Here is a 14,875-nt window from a genome sequence, read left to right as displayed (position 1 = left end):
GATATTTGGAATTACCTCTAATAAAGTAAACTTGCAGATTATTGATATGGATAGAAAAAGCTTACAAAGGCTATTTGTAATTTGTATGTAGAAATAATGTTTAAAAATTTGAGAGTTTGCTGAAGATGAGTTATATTTGGGGGATATGATATTTACAGAGAAAATGGTAATATGCCCTGTAACTGGCTTTTCAAATAATTTTAGGACAGTTGGAATGTGTCCTGCTTTGGATTTTATATAGGGAAGGCAGGAAGGGGAAAAATGACAGAGAAATTCTTTGCAAATTTTAGAAACCGTTAATAGAATAAAACACAATATGCCTACATTTAAAAAATGTTACATTACCGTTACCTGCTTTCCATCTGCAGATTCTTAAGGAAGGGTTAAATGAATTTTCCTCTTCTGTGTTCACACACATAACAGATATTCATTGCATGTACTAAGTGCTAAGGATACAGAAGTAAAAGACATAAACTCTGAACTCAAACAAGAAAACAATTAAAATTTTTGTTAAGTACTCCCATTAAAAATGTGCCCAGGGAGCTTGTGGCAGTGATGGTAGGAAGAGGGCATCTAAGCAGTCTGAAAGAGTCAGGGAAGATTACCTGGAGGAAGTGAGATTTAGTTGAATTTTTAAAGAAGAAGATACAGTCTGAGAAAAGGAGTTTAGGAAAGGGGCTGGGACAGGGTAGAAAGAGGGACAGGCATACACGTGTGTATGTGGGAAAGCATCGCGGATACAGGGACTTAGAAGAACTTTCTCCAAAATCCCTTCATCGTTAAATAGCTGTGTAGAGGTTATGTTCTATCTTTGAGTCAAAAATAATAAACTTTTAAATACATGAGTGCTACTTTTTTGATCTGAAATACATGTTTTGAAACTAACTTCATGCTAAACGTCTGCTGTTTTTCTGGTTAATGTTATAGTTATTGAAGATTTTTAGGCTTTGATAATTGAAACATTGATAAATGAATAATTCTATTTGCAAATGGGTTTCATTAACATATGTACATAGAAAACCTATAAGTCCTTTTTAGTATCATTTGTAATACATATAATTACAGTTCCCTTCCCTTAGGACAGTGATTAGGGTGGGGGGAAGCAATTTGCATCCTCCCCTCAAGCTGATAATTGGCATTGTCTGAAGACATTTTTGGTTGTCACTGTCCAGAGAGAGAGTGGGCTACTGGCAGCCAGTGGGTAGAGGCCAGTGATGCCACTGAACCAGCCTACAGCGCATGGGACTGCTCCCCACTGGAAAGAATTATCCAGCCCCAGGTGTCAGTGGTGCCAAGGTAGAGAAACCTTGCCTTAGGAGTAGTTTAAAAATTGACTGTTTATCTCAGACTTTCAGATCGAGTCTGACACCATCCATCAGACTAGGACTTCTGGGAATTAGGCAGAACAACTTTTTTTTTTCATAACTATCTTGAAATCCATTAGAATATAGTGACAGTGCTTTAAAAGTCTGAACAAGTAAGTGGACCTTCCAATGTAAATAACCCCAGGTAATTTCCAGGCACAAATAGAAGTGAACATCTTTATGCTGTGTGAATATTTTGATAATATCATTCTGGATGGTTATTAAATTGTTAGCTTATCTTCAATGTATATTAGTGAAATAGTTTGTGGTAATAATGGTACCTTTTGCTAGGTCGTGATTACTTTGATGGAAAAAGCAGAAAAGAAAGGAAGGCTTTTACATGAACTAAATGTCCTGCAGCTTGGACTGGAAGCTAGAGTTAAAGCCTACGACCTGACTGCTGAAGCTTATCTAAAAAAAATTAGTATGCGATGCTTTGAGTTCACTGGTAAGTGTGAAGTATAGTCTCTGTAAATTGTGCATGTAATAGGCAGATGGTCATTACCTTTTTATCAACATGAAGCATATTTATTAGTGTCACCATAATTATTTAGTTAGTTTAAATTTATTACATTAATATGAAGTAATTTGATAGTTAAAATTCATTATCTATGTAGTTATTTATCATAAAGTAAGTCTATATCTAAATATTTAGCACAAAGTAGAATATATCTAAAAGAAAAATGAGGCATATGTCTTCAGTACATAACACTCCAGTACTTATGGAAGGCAACATTACATTATAACTGTGCTCTGAGAACAGTATCCAGGTATAGAGCCCAGGGACCCTTTTTGAAAGGTGAGTTAATTTACTGGGAAGTAACGTTTTTTCTTTGGTTTTTAAATTTATTTTAAAATTACATAAGTGTTTTTTATTTGTGTTTAATGACATTAATATATACTTGTAAAAAATAAAAATTAAACAACCCAGAAATATATAGAGGAAAAATTTAACATCACCTTGTAGTCTCTTCAGCCTTTCAAATTCACTTTCTAAATTGCACCAAGCCAACTTTTAAAGTTGGTGTGGGTGTTGAAAGTTTATAGGAACTCTATGGGGTAACTTTAAGTAAAGCAAACTTGTATTGAGAATAATCGCTAGTTTAAGTATTTTATAGCTTTGTTCTTTAATATATTATGATTTGTTCAAATAAGTAATACCAGTAGTACCAAATGTTATAGCATTTATAATTGGCCAGTGCTGGTTTTTTTGTTTTTTTGCAGTTTCTTTAATTTTTTTTTTTCAGAGCCATCTTTATTGAGATACGATTTATATACAGTAAAATTCACCCTGTTTAGCGTACAGCTCTGAGTTTTGACAAACGTTTATTTGTGTAACTGGCTGGTCTGTTTTTAAATACATTTGAAATGTCTAAACGACTTAATAATGAATCTACCCTCTCTTTTTTCTCTTTTAGACTCAAAAGGAGAACCTCTTCACATTATTAACTCTTCTAATGTAACAGATGAACCCCTTCTGAAAATGTTATTGAAAAAGGTAGTTTCATTTCTAGGATTCTTTAATATTTGCATATATGAAATTATGTCTTTCCCCTGTATATAATATCTTAGTTTTCTCCCCTAAAATTTTTCATCCTAAAACTGGTTGATTATATTGATTTATGCAAGCATCTGACAATCCTGGATAATTTCAATAAACTTCTGAGTTAATCCTATGTTTTTGAATAAGTAGATGTATACAAAGTTCCATTGTAGTTTGAAGCAAAATCTGTTATTATCTAGATACACTGACAGTTTCCCCTACCTTTAGCATTTCCTCCCAAGTAGGATAAGGAGTTTGGGTTTTTGCTTCTGTAGAATATAAGAAGTGCTTATGTGGTCATGTTTTTGGCATGTTCTTCTTTGCCTTTAAGAAATATGTTTATAGTGTTTTCATACATACTTTGAAAAGTAAAGAATATATATATATTTTTTCAGTGTGTGAATTTTTAGTGTTTGCAACCCAGTGGCTTTATCCTCCATTATTTGTAGGCAGACAGTGATGGACCAGAATTTAAAACCATCCATGACAATACCAAACAAAGACTTCAGGTAAATCTTTTTGAATTCCCTATAAGGTTAGATTATAGTAATGATTAAATCTAGCTTCAAAGCCATCTTCAGTTGTGAGATTGTGAGCTCTAAAATTAGAATGAGGGTGGTGATAATAATAGGTTTAATTTTGTAGATAAAAGAAATGGGTGGAGAGTTGAAATAAAGTTATTACAAAAGTTGACTTGATTTCCTAAAAGACTCCTTGTTTCCCAGATATAAATTAATGATTCCTTGTTGTACACAAATAAAATATTGTTTAAGGAAATTTTGTTCACTATGGTTATTTGGCGTAGTGTTGATGGAAGCATTAAACATTTGAATTAATTGGCTTTAGGATTAGAAAAAAATGAAGGGTAAGGCTAAAAGTATGGCTCGGTACAGATATCAGTCACCATCCATTTGAGTGTGTATAGTCTGTCTTGGGACCATCTGTAAGGGGACCAACCAACCTAAGGCTGATAATACTTCCTGTATCTTTACTTAAAGCCTATCAAGTTCCGTTGAGGTTAGAATTATCGTTTGGGTGTGGGAGTGGGCAGTGTTGGTTTATTGTCTGGTAAAGGTTAACAAAGTAATAGTGAGTTCTTTCTCAAAAAAAAAAAGTCCTTAGTTGAACTCTTCTTGTGCTACTTGTATACGTTGAGGTTTGACATAAAAATGTTTCCATATCTGAAATCTGCCTCTCTAATTGTTCATTATCTTAGGTTTCATTTTCATCCTTAAACTTAGTTCTGCATTTGGAAGCTTTACTGTCCTTCATGGATTTTTTATCATCTGCTTTTCCATCCTCTGAACCTTCTAAGAAGGAATCGGAGCTGAAGCCACTTACGGGGGAGTCCAGGAGTATCATTGCGAAAACTGGTATTAACTTTTGAGTCATGGTTTAATACTTTCTATCTGAACTTTAATAATCTTATAATAACATGTATTTTCAAGCTAAGATTAACTGTTTATCACCTTTATGTTTTAGCTGCTTTGACAGATTAGGTTGGTTTCAAAAGAAAGCAGATTTTATCCCTATGGTATAATAGGGTAATTTAGTGAGAGACTTTAAATAAGTGTTTAATATTTACCACGTATTTATATTTGATTTCACTGCCTAGCTTTTATGTAAAATAAAGTTGTATATACTTTGCATTGATGTCTCTGTAACCTTCACTCCAGTGAAAGTGAGGAAGGAAGTAATTAAAATATGAACACAATCATGCGTAGTAACAAAGGCCCATTTCAGTCAGTCAGTTAAAACTACCTGGTGCTCAACAGTTTTCATCTTCGCAAAACACAAAAGGAACAATCTCATGGAAGAGACAGACTCACTTTGGTTTCTAACCAAAACTGTATTTAAGTCACATAGAGATATGGGCACATGCCACAATTTGTGCCGTGAAATATTAGATGTGGTGTAGCGTGAGTGAACATGTGCCTCTTTTTAAGCCAAATATCATTTTAATTATTTTTCTTTCATGTCATATGATGTGAGTATCTAACATCTGGTAATTTAATTTTCAGACCATTACCTAGTTGTATTATATCTATATTGCTGGCATCTTTAAAGTGAAAACTGTTAGTAATATTAGATCTGATACAAGGATGAGATTTTTTTTTCGACCAGGGAGCAGAGCAGTATTTTTGCATTAAACTAGAGTAAAAGAGTTTTACCTTCTTTGTCTTTAATGTACTTGTTACATTAATATCCATGGAAATACTTACGTAGCATATACATACATACACACGCACACACACACAGTTGAATAAATGAAAAAGCAATGTTTAAGCTCACAATAAACTACAAAAAATAGTAATCCAAAGAAACAATCTTCTAGTTATGCCAAATAGCTGTTTTTTATGGTTTGATTTTGCTACTTTAAATCTTAAAGGAAAAAAAAAAAACCCTTCTATCATCTCGGTGATTAAGGACTGATGTCCCCATACTTTTACAGTTTTATAGGAAAAAGTGTTTCCTTCAGTCAAGACAAATCTCTAGGAAATTATATCTTAAATTTATCAATCAGGACCTAGACTAAAATAGATTAAGGGAATCCATTTGATTGTGATTTTTATACACATGTGCACAGACACAAATACACATTATAAAATAATTTTTTGTTTTTTTCTTAACTTTAGCCGTTTATGTTCATTTCTTATAGAAATTTTTTTAGGATTCTTCATGGAGAAACATAATATAATCTAAGGAAGTTGTTTCTATAGTTAATAAAATGTATGTGTGATAGTTAATAATACATATTTACTAAGTCATCACTATTTCAATTTTTCATAAAATATTTTTCTTTGATCTAATATATGATATGAAAAGGAGTTCCAAATCAAAATTTAGCTCTAATGGAATCTTAGAATTCTAATATAGGGGGTTTCCTTTTTACCCACAAGAAAAATTATAGTAAGGTTTCCATCTAGCAAAATTATACTTACAAGGTGCTAGTAAACGTTGCCTTTATTTTTAATTTGGATGGAAATATGCTACTTTCTGTCTGATTGGCATTTGAAAATTGATTTTAAAATAATATTAATTATATGTAATCTTAATGGAGACCTTTTTGGTTCTTCATAGTTGATAATGTACTTTTATTTTAGTGATTTTGGGATTATTTTATGTTATATCATCTTTGCACTTTGCTAATCACTAGAATTCTGTTACTTTTCAGTATCCAGCAACACTTCTCAAGATGATGTGTTTGATTTAAAGGTCATAGCTGAATTAAATGCATTTAATGTCTTTGTTTGTGATCGGAAGTGTAATATTGCAGATATTAGAATACATGGTAAGTAATTTTTTCTTAGTGTAGATATTTCTGTTTCTTTACATAGACCTTCAGGAAGAATGAGCTTGTTGCATGGTAGATTTCTCATGAGTCGTCTTTTGGTTTACTTATATTGAAGAGTCTTGCAAACTTTTCAGAGATGTGCTTTGAAATGTTAGAAGTAAATTTGTTACGATTCATGACTGATGTGAGACATTCCTTATGTTTAAAAAATTTTTCAGAATAAGTCTAAGGCTTAATCTCATGTTCTGTTTGCATTTTCAGAATAATATAACTTTAAACTGAGAAATGAATATCATAACATCTCACTGAGTAAAGAAAATGTCATTATCCTGTTTCCCTTGTCTTTTGTGCTTATATAGCATCAGGAAAAGAAGTTTCTAAAAGAAATTTTGTAAGCTTTACTCATCATCAGCCTGATATAAAGATGAGTTCAGATTATACCATGGGTTCTGGAGCCAGCCTGCCAAGGTTCAGATTTTGGCTCTAACACTTACTGGCTGACCTTGAGCAAATTAATTAACGTTTCCGTGCCTGAGTTCCCTCTTCTGTAAAATGGAGATAGTTATAATAATTATTCATGGGATTGTTATGAGGATTAAGTTTACACATTTACATGTATTAAGAAAAGTGCCTGGTATGTACATAATAAGCAGTTAACAAGGGGTTAGAAAATCAGTTCGGTTCACCGAATGTTACTGAGTATCTATTTATGCATAGCATGGTAGTGATTTAGGTTCATTCTTGGGGCTTAGCTGTAGGCATTCTCTCATTCACTCTGAGGAGTGGTTTTAGAAATCATGCCTTTAGAAATTATGAGAATGACAAACATTTTTTTGGAGAGAAATTTTAAAAGATTGTGTTTTAGATACAGTTTACTGTAGAAAGAATAGTATTTATTCATCAAATTATATTTATTTATGTTTAGTTTTCAGAGTAATAGTTTTCATTATATAATGTTTGTAAAATAACTGTTTAACAAATGTTAGGTGTCCTCATAAATGACCAATTCTGATCTTACTAATAATGCACAGGATACTTGTGTTTGGAGACCTGTGATTAATTTTCTTTGACATTTGATTTCTTTTGTTTTAAAATTTCCACAAAGTTTATGTATGTGATGCTTCTAGCACTTAAAGATATTATAATCTTTCTTAGTGTCTCATACATAGAAGTTGTTACCTTTGGGACTTCGCTGGCGGTCCAGTGGTTAAGACTCTGCGCTTCCAGTGCAAGGGGCGCGGGTTCTACCCCTGGTCGGGGAACCAAGATCCCACATTCCCACATGCCACTTGGCGTGGCCAAAAAAAAAAAAAAAGAAGTTGTTACCTTTAATATGTCTAATAGTGAGTGATTTTTATCTAGTCTCTATCTTGGTAGTATATTATTGAATTAAAAACCACTAAATTAGTTCACTTGGATTAGGTGAAAAGTGTTGTGTTTCCCACAGGAATGGATGCCTCTATTTCTGTGAGGCCAAAGCAGACCGACATGTTTGCCAGACTTAAGGACATCATAGTTACGAATGTTGATTCGACTTCCATTCACAAAAAGGTAATTAAAAGATACGTTTCTATATTGAAATTTATTTTTGTTTTTTGGGGCTTGAGCTACCTTTAATCATTTGTTCAGTGTATATTTATTATCTGTCATGTGTCAGGCATTTTGTTAGGGAGTAAGCATGAATATGGTCATCATCTGCTTTCACAGTGTATATAGACTAGGTGATTTGTAAAAGTTATTTCTAACCAATTAAGTGATTGAAATTTCCATTGATAAAACTTTTTTTATAGATATAGGAAAAAGTTATTGTCAAGTTAAATGTTTTTAATAATTTGTTGAAGGTTGAATTTAAGTGATGCTTCTTTATATGTCAAGGATTCTGTAATAAGGAAACTTATTTATAATACAGTGATACAGCTCTTTTGATATAATAACCAGTTAATTTAATACTTTTAGGCTGTCTCTATTTTGGGAGATGAAGTCTTTAGGTTCCAAATGACTCTTTATCCAGATGCCACAGAAGGAAAGGCCTATGCTGATATGTCTAAAGTAGATGGCAAACTTACTCTCAAAGTGGGTTGTATTCAAATTGTTTATGTTCATAAATTCTTCATGTCTCTTTTGGTAAGTTTATTTTTTAAATGTATTTATTTCTCATTGACACCTAAGTATCTTTGCCTATACATCTGAACCTAGGTAGTCAAAATCTTTACTAATAGGGCTGTGTGGTAAACTCCCAAATGCTGAATAGAATATTACAATTAAGGAAATCCTTTACATGATGGATAACTGAATGAATTTTTGTTATCATTGTTTTGAACCTATGAATAATCATTCTTTAACATTTCCATAGTTATATATTTTGAAAGTACTTTCTGATGTTTTAATTAGGGCTTTTCAGTGTTATTTGTTTTATGAGAGACCCTTAAAAGGTATTTAGTGAAAAGAATCTTTTAAGGAGGTCATCAGGCATTTGAAGGACTAATACTGGAACTTACAGCTTTTGATTATAATTATGATCAACAAGGCCATAAAATTCTTTTAATTATTTATTTCCATGTAAGTGTCATGAGCTGAAGAGTTTAATTTGCCTATGCCTCTTAGCAGGGCTGTTAATCAAAGCTTTTAAGTTACGGATTTCTACCTAAATCATCATGTTTTATTTTTCTGGAAAGTAATTTATTTGGAGGGGGGTTAGTTTAATAAACTAAATAAACCATTTGCGTTATTAATGGAAGAATATTGCTTCCAATTCTTTTCTCCATTGGGAAAAATCTTTCTCATTTTAGTTGAAATTGAGGTGAAAGGCATCTCACTCTAAATAAAGAGTTTTTGACTCTTATTAATGATTGCAAGATTGTAAACACTTCAGCACCTTTGCTCATGTTAGAGTACACTTAAGAAAAGAACCTTTAGAAATAAGCGGGCAAAACCTTAGTTTCTAAAACTAAGGACTAAAACTAATAGACTTTATTCCTATGACCTAGAGGTACAGAATTAAAGCAACTTTGGGAGATGTAAAGAGTTCTCCTTCATCTTTTTATTTAAGTTTGAATTAAGATGGCAACATTCGTGAGTACAAGGGATATTTTAAAAAGTATTGTTACCAAAATTTGTCAAAAAACAAATAATTCTGAAATGCATAAAGTGAAAGTTAAAGGATTCTTTCCTCCACTTGTTAATTATCACAGAGTGTATCTTTCTAGACTTTACTCCATGCACACAGTCATAAATAACGTCTCTTTTATATCACCTCTTTTATTTAGTTTTTCTTTCTTAAAGTTTTTCCTTTTAAAAATAAATCCTGTTCTGGAGGAACCCTAAATACCAGTATTTTCCAACAGAACTTCCTCAACAATTTTCAAACCGCCAAAGAAGCTTTGAGCACAGCTACAGCCCAGGCTGCAGAGAGAGCTGCTTCCAGCATGAAAGACTTGGCTGAAAAGAGCTTCCGCCTTTTGATGGATATCAACTTGAAAGCACCAGTTATTCTCATTCCTCAGTCTTCAGTATCACCTAATGCTGTTATAGCAGATCTGGGTTTAATCAAAGTTGAAAACCAATTTAGTGTAGTTTCTGTGGAACAGCATTCTCTTCCCCCAGTCATTGATAAAATGAACATCCAACTCACTCAGCTGAAGCTGTCCAGGTATAAATATATAATCCAATGGCAAATTACTTACTAGAGATAGAATTTTCATAAAACCTTTGCCAGGGGTAAAACACTCTAGTGATTTATAGTTCTTATTCCTTATTTCTTCTAGTTATGAAACCTTGACTGTTGGTTTTTGGTTAGTGGTTTATGATGGTGGCTCTCATAGAATCTACATTTTGTCTTACTAAATTTATAACGTGTTTTTTTCACTCTATAAAAATTTCCTATTATAAAATTATAGTTTACTCAATAATACTTAATTTAGATTTATTTTTGTTTATTTGCTCTGCACATCGCTATTTTCATTTCTGTACAGAGACAAAGACTTCTTAAAATGTAATAAAATTTAAGATTTATTTCTCATTTCCAAACCTTGTCACATTTAGGAATTCTCAGTAAGATATCTAATGGATTATCAAATCCAAATGGGAAAGTGTTCGCTCTGTTAAAGGACAAGAGTAACTTATTTGGTGGTTCAAATGTTTGTTGGCAGGCAGGCTAGATATGACTGTTATAATATGCTTGTTTAACTTCTAGGTTTGGTGAGTTTTTCCCTTTGAGTTTGGAGAAGTACTAATAATATAAACCTAAGGGCTAAGTAGAGTATCACTTTCTTTGTCCTCCAATTTTAGGAGGATGTAACATGTTTGTATGACGTTGGACTAGTTGCTATTAAATATCCTTGTGAAAGATAGTAAATAGTGCGATGGTCATACTTCATGAAATTTGTCTCTTTGAAATCAGCATTACGTAGGCTTTGTTTTACATAGCTCTGCATATAAACTTGAATTATTCTGATGCAGATTGATTTGTGAAAAGAAACATTTTCTAAAAGAACTCTGATAGCAGCCTTTAGTGTTTAGAAAAATGCTACGTGGAAACTGTTACACAATATGATAGTCTTCATTTTAAGATGTAGATTTTAGAAATGTAAAAATAAATTCTTATTTATCTTTCAGAACAATTTTGCAGGCTGGCTTACCACAGCATGACATCGAAATTTTAAAACCAGTCAACATGCTTTTATCCATACAGCGAAATTTAGCAGCATCATGGTATATGAAAATTCCAGGGATGGAGATAAAAGGAAAACTAAAACCTATGCAGGTAAGTATATGTATAAAATACATGAAAATTGCTAGAGAGGCTTTTATCATTGATCACAGTGTAGTTCAAGTGGACATCAGAAGTGATAATACATTTAAAGGGAATGCTTTGTTAACTGAAAATGAAGTTATCCTAGTTTCCCACACTTTTCTTTATTTCACATTAATTGGATATTTGGTAAAACCAAGCAAGAACTCTGAGGTTAAAAGCTATGGAGTCTACAGAAAATATTATTAGTAATTTTAGAAAATTCTATTAAAGTTTTAAGGCAGTTAAATTATAAGACACTGTAAAGTGATATTTAGATACCACATTCAAAGCACCTTAGTAGTATTTTTAATGTATAGAAGCACTCTTTTATAGAAAAGTAGACATTTTCAATAGGTGAATATGTTTATTTGGTAAGCATATAAACAGCAATACTTTTTTTTTAAACATCTTTATTGGAATATAATTGCTTTACAATGGTGTGTTAGTTTCTGCTTTATAACAAAGTGAATCAGCTATACGTATACATACATCCCCCTATCTCCTCCCTCTTGTGTCTCCCTCCCACCCTCCCTATCCACCCCCCCTAGGTGGTCACAAAGCACCGAGTAAACAGCAATATTTTTAATACTGTAGTTAGCAGGTCATATGTAGGCTCACAGGAAGAGATGATACTGGTCGAAGATGGTCATGGAAGTGTAGGAATCTTATGGTTCTTGTGCGCCTGTGTGTGAAACTGTTGAAGCCAAACAGTAGGGGATAGGGAAAGGGAGGGGGTGACTGAACAGAATGTGTGAAAGACAAATAAAAATTTAGTAGTTTATGGTTTTTGATGTCTGTGATTATTTCAGAGTTAGTTCTAAGATTAAACAAGAAGGGTCAAAGGAGCAGAGTCCTACTGGGGAAGATGTTAAAATTGAAGTTTGTTGTAGGAATGAAAGATCCCTATCTGTAGTATGAGTAGATATGATATATGAAGAAGAACATCTGTTCAGGGTATTGATAGAGACTTTTCTATTCTGGAATATGAGACTGTTCTCTTAAATTCTCCCTTGCTAAGATTAGCTCCCAGAACTAATATTTGATCCTTTTTAAATATTAGGAGGTGGTGAAGTTAGCTGTTCTTCAGGCAGCTGTGATATCTTGGTTGGTGTCACAAGTGGGAATGAATATACAAAGAAGTCCTAGGGAGTTAAAGTGACATCTGTTATCTAAGGACTGGGGCTTGGAGCAAATAAGAAATCCCTGGTCATTGCCTCTTGCTAAAATATCTCCCCAGTTTCATTTAGGCTGGGAATCAGGCAATTTCCTTGGTGATAGGGACCTAATTTGGGGGACATAGGGTACTCTGATGTCCAGAAGAAAAGATGCTGTGAATGTATCTGTGTGAATTTGTGTTTAGGTACTTGAAAAAGGCCTTTTGGACCACTATATGTGTAGGGGAAGTGTACAAAAGATGGAAGGATTAAAAGGGTTAATGGATCTTAGCAACCAGTAGCATCTTTGTTCTAGCAGCTTCCTGTTGTTGTGCAGCCACCCATGAGGTAGATGATATTATTCCTATTTTAAACATTAAGAAACTTGAGTTAGGGACTTCCCTGGTGGCGCAGTGGTTAAGAGTCCGCCTGCCAATGCAGGGGACACGGGTTCGAGCCCTGGTCCGGGAATATCCCACATGCCGCGGAGCAGCTAAGCCCATGTGCCACAACTACTGAGCCTGCACTCTAGAGCCCAGGAGCCACAACTACTCAGCCCACGTGCCACAACTACTGAAGCCTGCGTGCCTAGAGCCCGTGCTCCGCAACAAGAGAAGCCACCGCAATAAACCCTGAGGAGCCCGCACACTGCAACGAAGAGAAAGCCCGCCCGCAGCAACACAGACCCAATGCAGCCAAAAAAATAAATTTATTTTTTAAAAAAATAAATTTATTAAAAAAAAAAAAAAAAGAAACTTGAGTTAAGGAGGCTAAGAAACTTAGCCAGTAGCACAGCTTGAAAGTGGTATTATTGATACAGATCTGCCTGACTCAAAAGCTCTTGCTTTTTTTTTTTTCCTTTTTGCCACATATCCCCTTTTATAAAGGTTGGAGATTAGCAAGATACTCATATCCTGGTCTGTGTTTTGGTTTTTAAAAATTCTTTGTAGATGCATTTGTTATTCTAAAGAGGCATCATCTTGATAAGTTAAATGATTTAAGTCTGTGCAGATGCATATGTACTGAGAATAAGAGCTGCATTGCGGGGCTTCCCTGGTGGCGCAGTGGTTGAGAATCTGCCTGCCAACGCAGGGGACATGGGTTCGAGACCTGGTCAGGGAAGATCCCACATGGTGCGGAGCAGCTAAGCCTGTGTGCCACAACTACTGAACCTGCGCTCTAGAGCCTGTGAGCCGCAACTACTGAAGCCTGTGCGCCTGGAGCCGGTGCTCTGCAGCGGGAGAGGCCACCGCAGTGAGAAGCCCACACATCGTGACGAAGAGTAGCCCCCGCTCACCCCAACTAGGGAAGGCCCGTGCGCAGCAACAAAGACCCAACGCAGCCAAAAATAAATAAATTAAATTAAAAACAAACAAACAAAAAAGAGCTGCATTGCAGGAGAGCATCTTTTTCCTTCTTGGTGGAGACTGGAAACTGAACAGCATTCTTCCTGTATTGAGTTTGGAGGAGAGTAAATAATGTGGAGGAGAAATCTGGTAGTGGATGAAAAGAGAGAGAAGCAGAATGGAGATGAGGAACTAGGGAGAGGGGAGAGGGACACAGGTCCAGGAACAGGACAAGATAGATAGTAGCAGTTAAGGCAGGAAGAAGGGAGTACCGGAAGTAGGGGCTTGGATATGAGTGGAGGCAGATGCGTGTTTACACACAGGAGTAATGTCTAATACTATGAAATGAAGTACTTTTATCCTGGTATTCATGGTCCCAACTTGCTTTTTTTTTTTTTTTTTTTTTTAGTTAGATGTACAATTAGTTAATTTGAGGGACCTTAAATTAAGACATAGATATTATATTTTGCATTTTTTATTACTTTGTATTAACAACAGCCTATTGTTGCTTTCCAGGTTGCTCTCAGTAAAGATGACTTAACAGTTTTAATGAAAATTTTGCTGGAGAATCTTGGAGAAGCTTCTTCACAGCCAAGCCCTACACAGTCTACCCAGGAGGCTATGAGAGTAAGAAAAGACGTTTCCAGTAGACCTGACCACCTCAAAGGTATAAATTGATGGAGATTGTTGCTTTGATTATAGAGAAAAATTAGTGTTAATGCCATATTTATATTTAGTGTTGTTTTTAGTTGTCTAGCATAATGTGGTGTGAACTGATCCAGTATTGTATTATTTACTGTGGAAAATCAGCTGGGGCTGCCTTGAAGCTCCCAAGGGAAGGAGATAGGCTCATTGCTCTAAAGGGAGGGCCCACCTCTTATTGCCTGCATGATGCATATTTGCCCTTTATTTGTGAAAGGTGAATTTGTCCAATTCAAGGGGCACTGTGGTGGTGTACTTTGAGAAAAAGCAAAGTAGGCATGTAGCATAGTAAGGTCCCAGAATAATTGAGAGAAAAGGACCTTGGTGTCATACTCAGATGACTGGTCCATAAAAAAGGAAGGTATTCTTGTTTAGTAACAGCATTACTTATCTGGCTTCATTGGGGAGTGTGATATAGTCAGATACATAAGGGAGTTTCCCAGATATTAAAATTGAATCTTTCAAAAGCGCTGAACCTTTTAAATTCAGCCATTTTTAAAAGATAATTTTTCTAAAATATAAGGTTTCTTTTTACTTTCTTGAACAATTATATAGAATAACTTTATAATTGCACCCTTTTCATCATTTAAAATCATTACATGAATATCATATGTTTTATTTTAGACTGTGAATAGGTTAATATTTCCATGGCTAAAAAGAGATGAAGTGTTCCTTGTCC

The 14,875-nt window shown here is 34.3% G+C and overlaps 1 protein-coding gene across 6 annotated transcripts in view; it reads left to right on the top strand.

The window, feature by feature from the left end:
* VPS13C (vacuolar protein sorting 13 homolog C) overlaps positions 1-14,875 on the top strand; it is a 182,797-nt gene that overhangs the window by 99,849 nt on the left and 68,073 nt on the right. For all 6 annotated transcript variants that reach the window (XM_082387988.1, XM_082387985.1, XM_082387984.1 and 3 more), the window contains 10 exons: positions 1,656-1,812; positions 2,783-2,862; positions 3,357-3,416; positions 4,124-4,280; positions 6,083-6,199; positions 7,650-7,753; positions 8,159-8,326; positions 9,547-9,851; positions 10,817-10,964; positions 14,011-14,161. In XM_082387988.1, the coding sequence (XP_082244114.1) occupies positions 1,656-1,812; positions 2,783-2,862; positions 3,357-3,416; positions 4,124-4,280; positions 6,083-6,199; positions 7,650-7,753; positions 8,159-8,326; positions 9,547-9,851; positions 10,817-10,964; positions 14,011-14,161 (1,447 nt within the window). The remainder of the gene's footprint in view (positions 1-1,655; positions 1,813-2,782; positions 2,863-3,356; positions 3,417-4,123; positions 4,281-6,082; positions 6,200-7,649; positions 7,754-8,158; positions 8,327-9,546; positions 9,852-10,816; positions 10,965-14,010; positions 14,162-14,875) is intronic.

The sequence above is a fragment of the Balaenoptera borealis genome, assembly GCF_965194805.1.
Source record: "Balaenoptera borealis genome assembly, chromosome: 3".
Taxonomy (NCBI): Eukaryota; Metazoa; Chordata; class Mammalia; order Artiodactyla; family Balaenopteridae; genus Balaenoptera; species Balaenoptera borealis.
The sequence above is the reverse complement of the archived record's forward strand: the minus strand, read 5'-3'. Positions and strand labels throughout refer to the sequence as shown.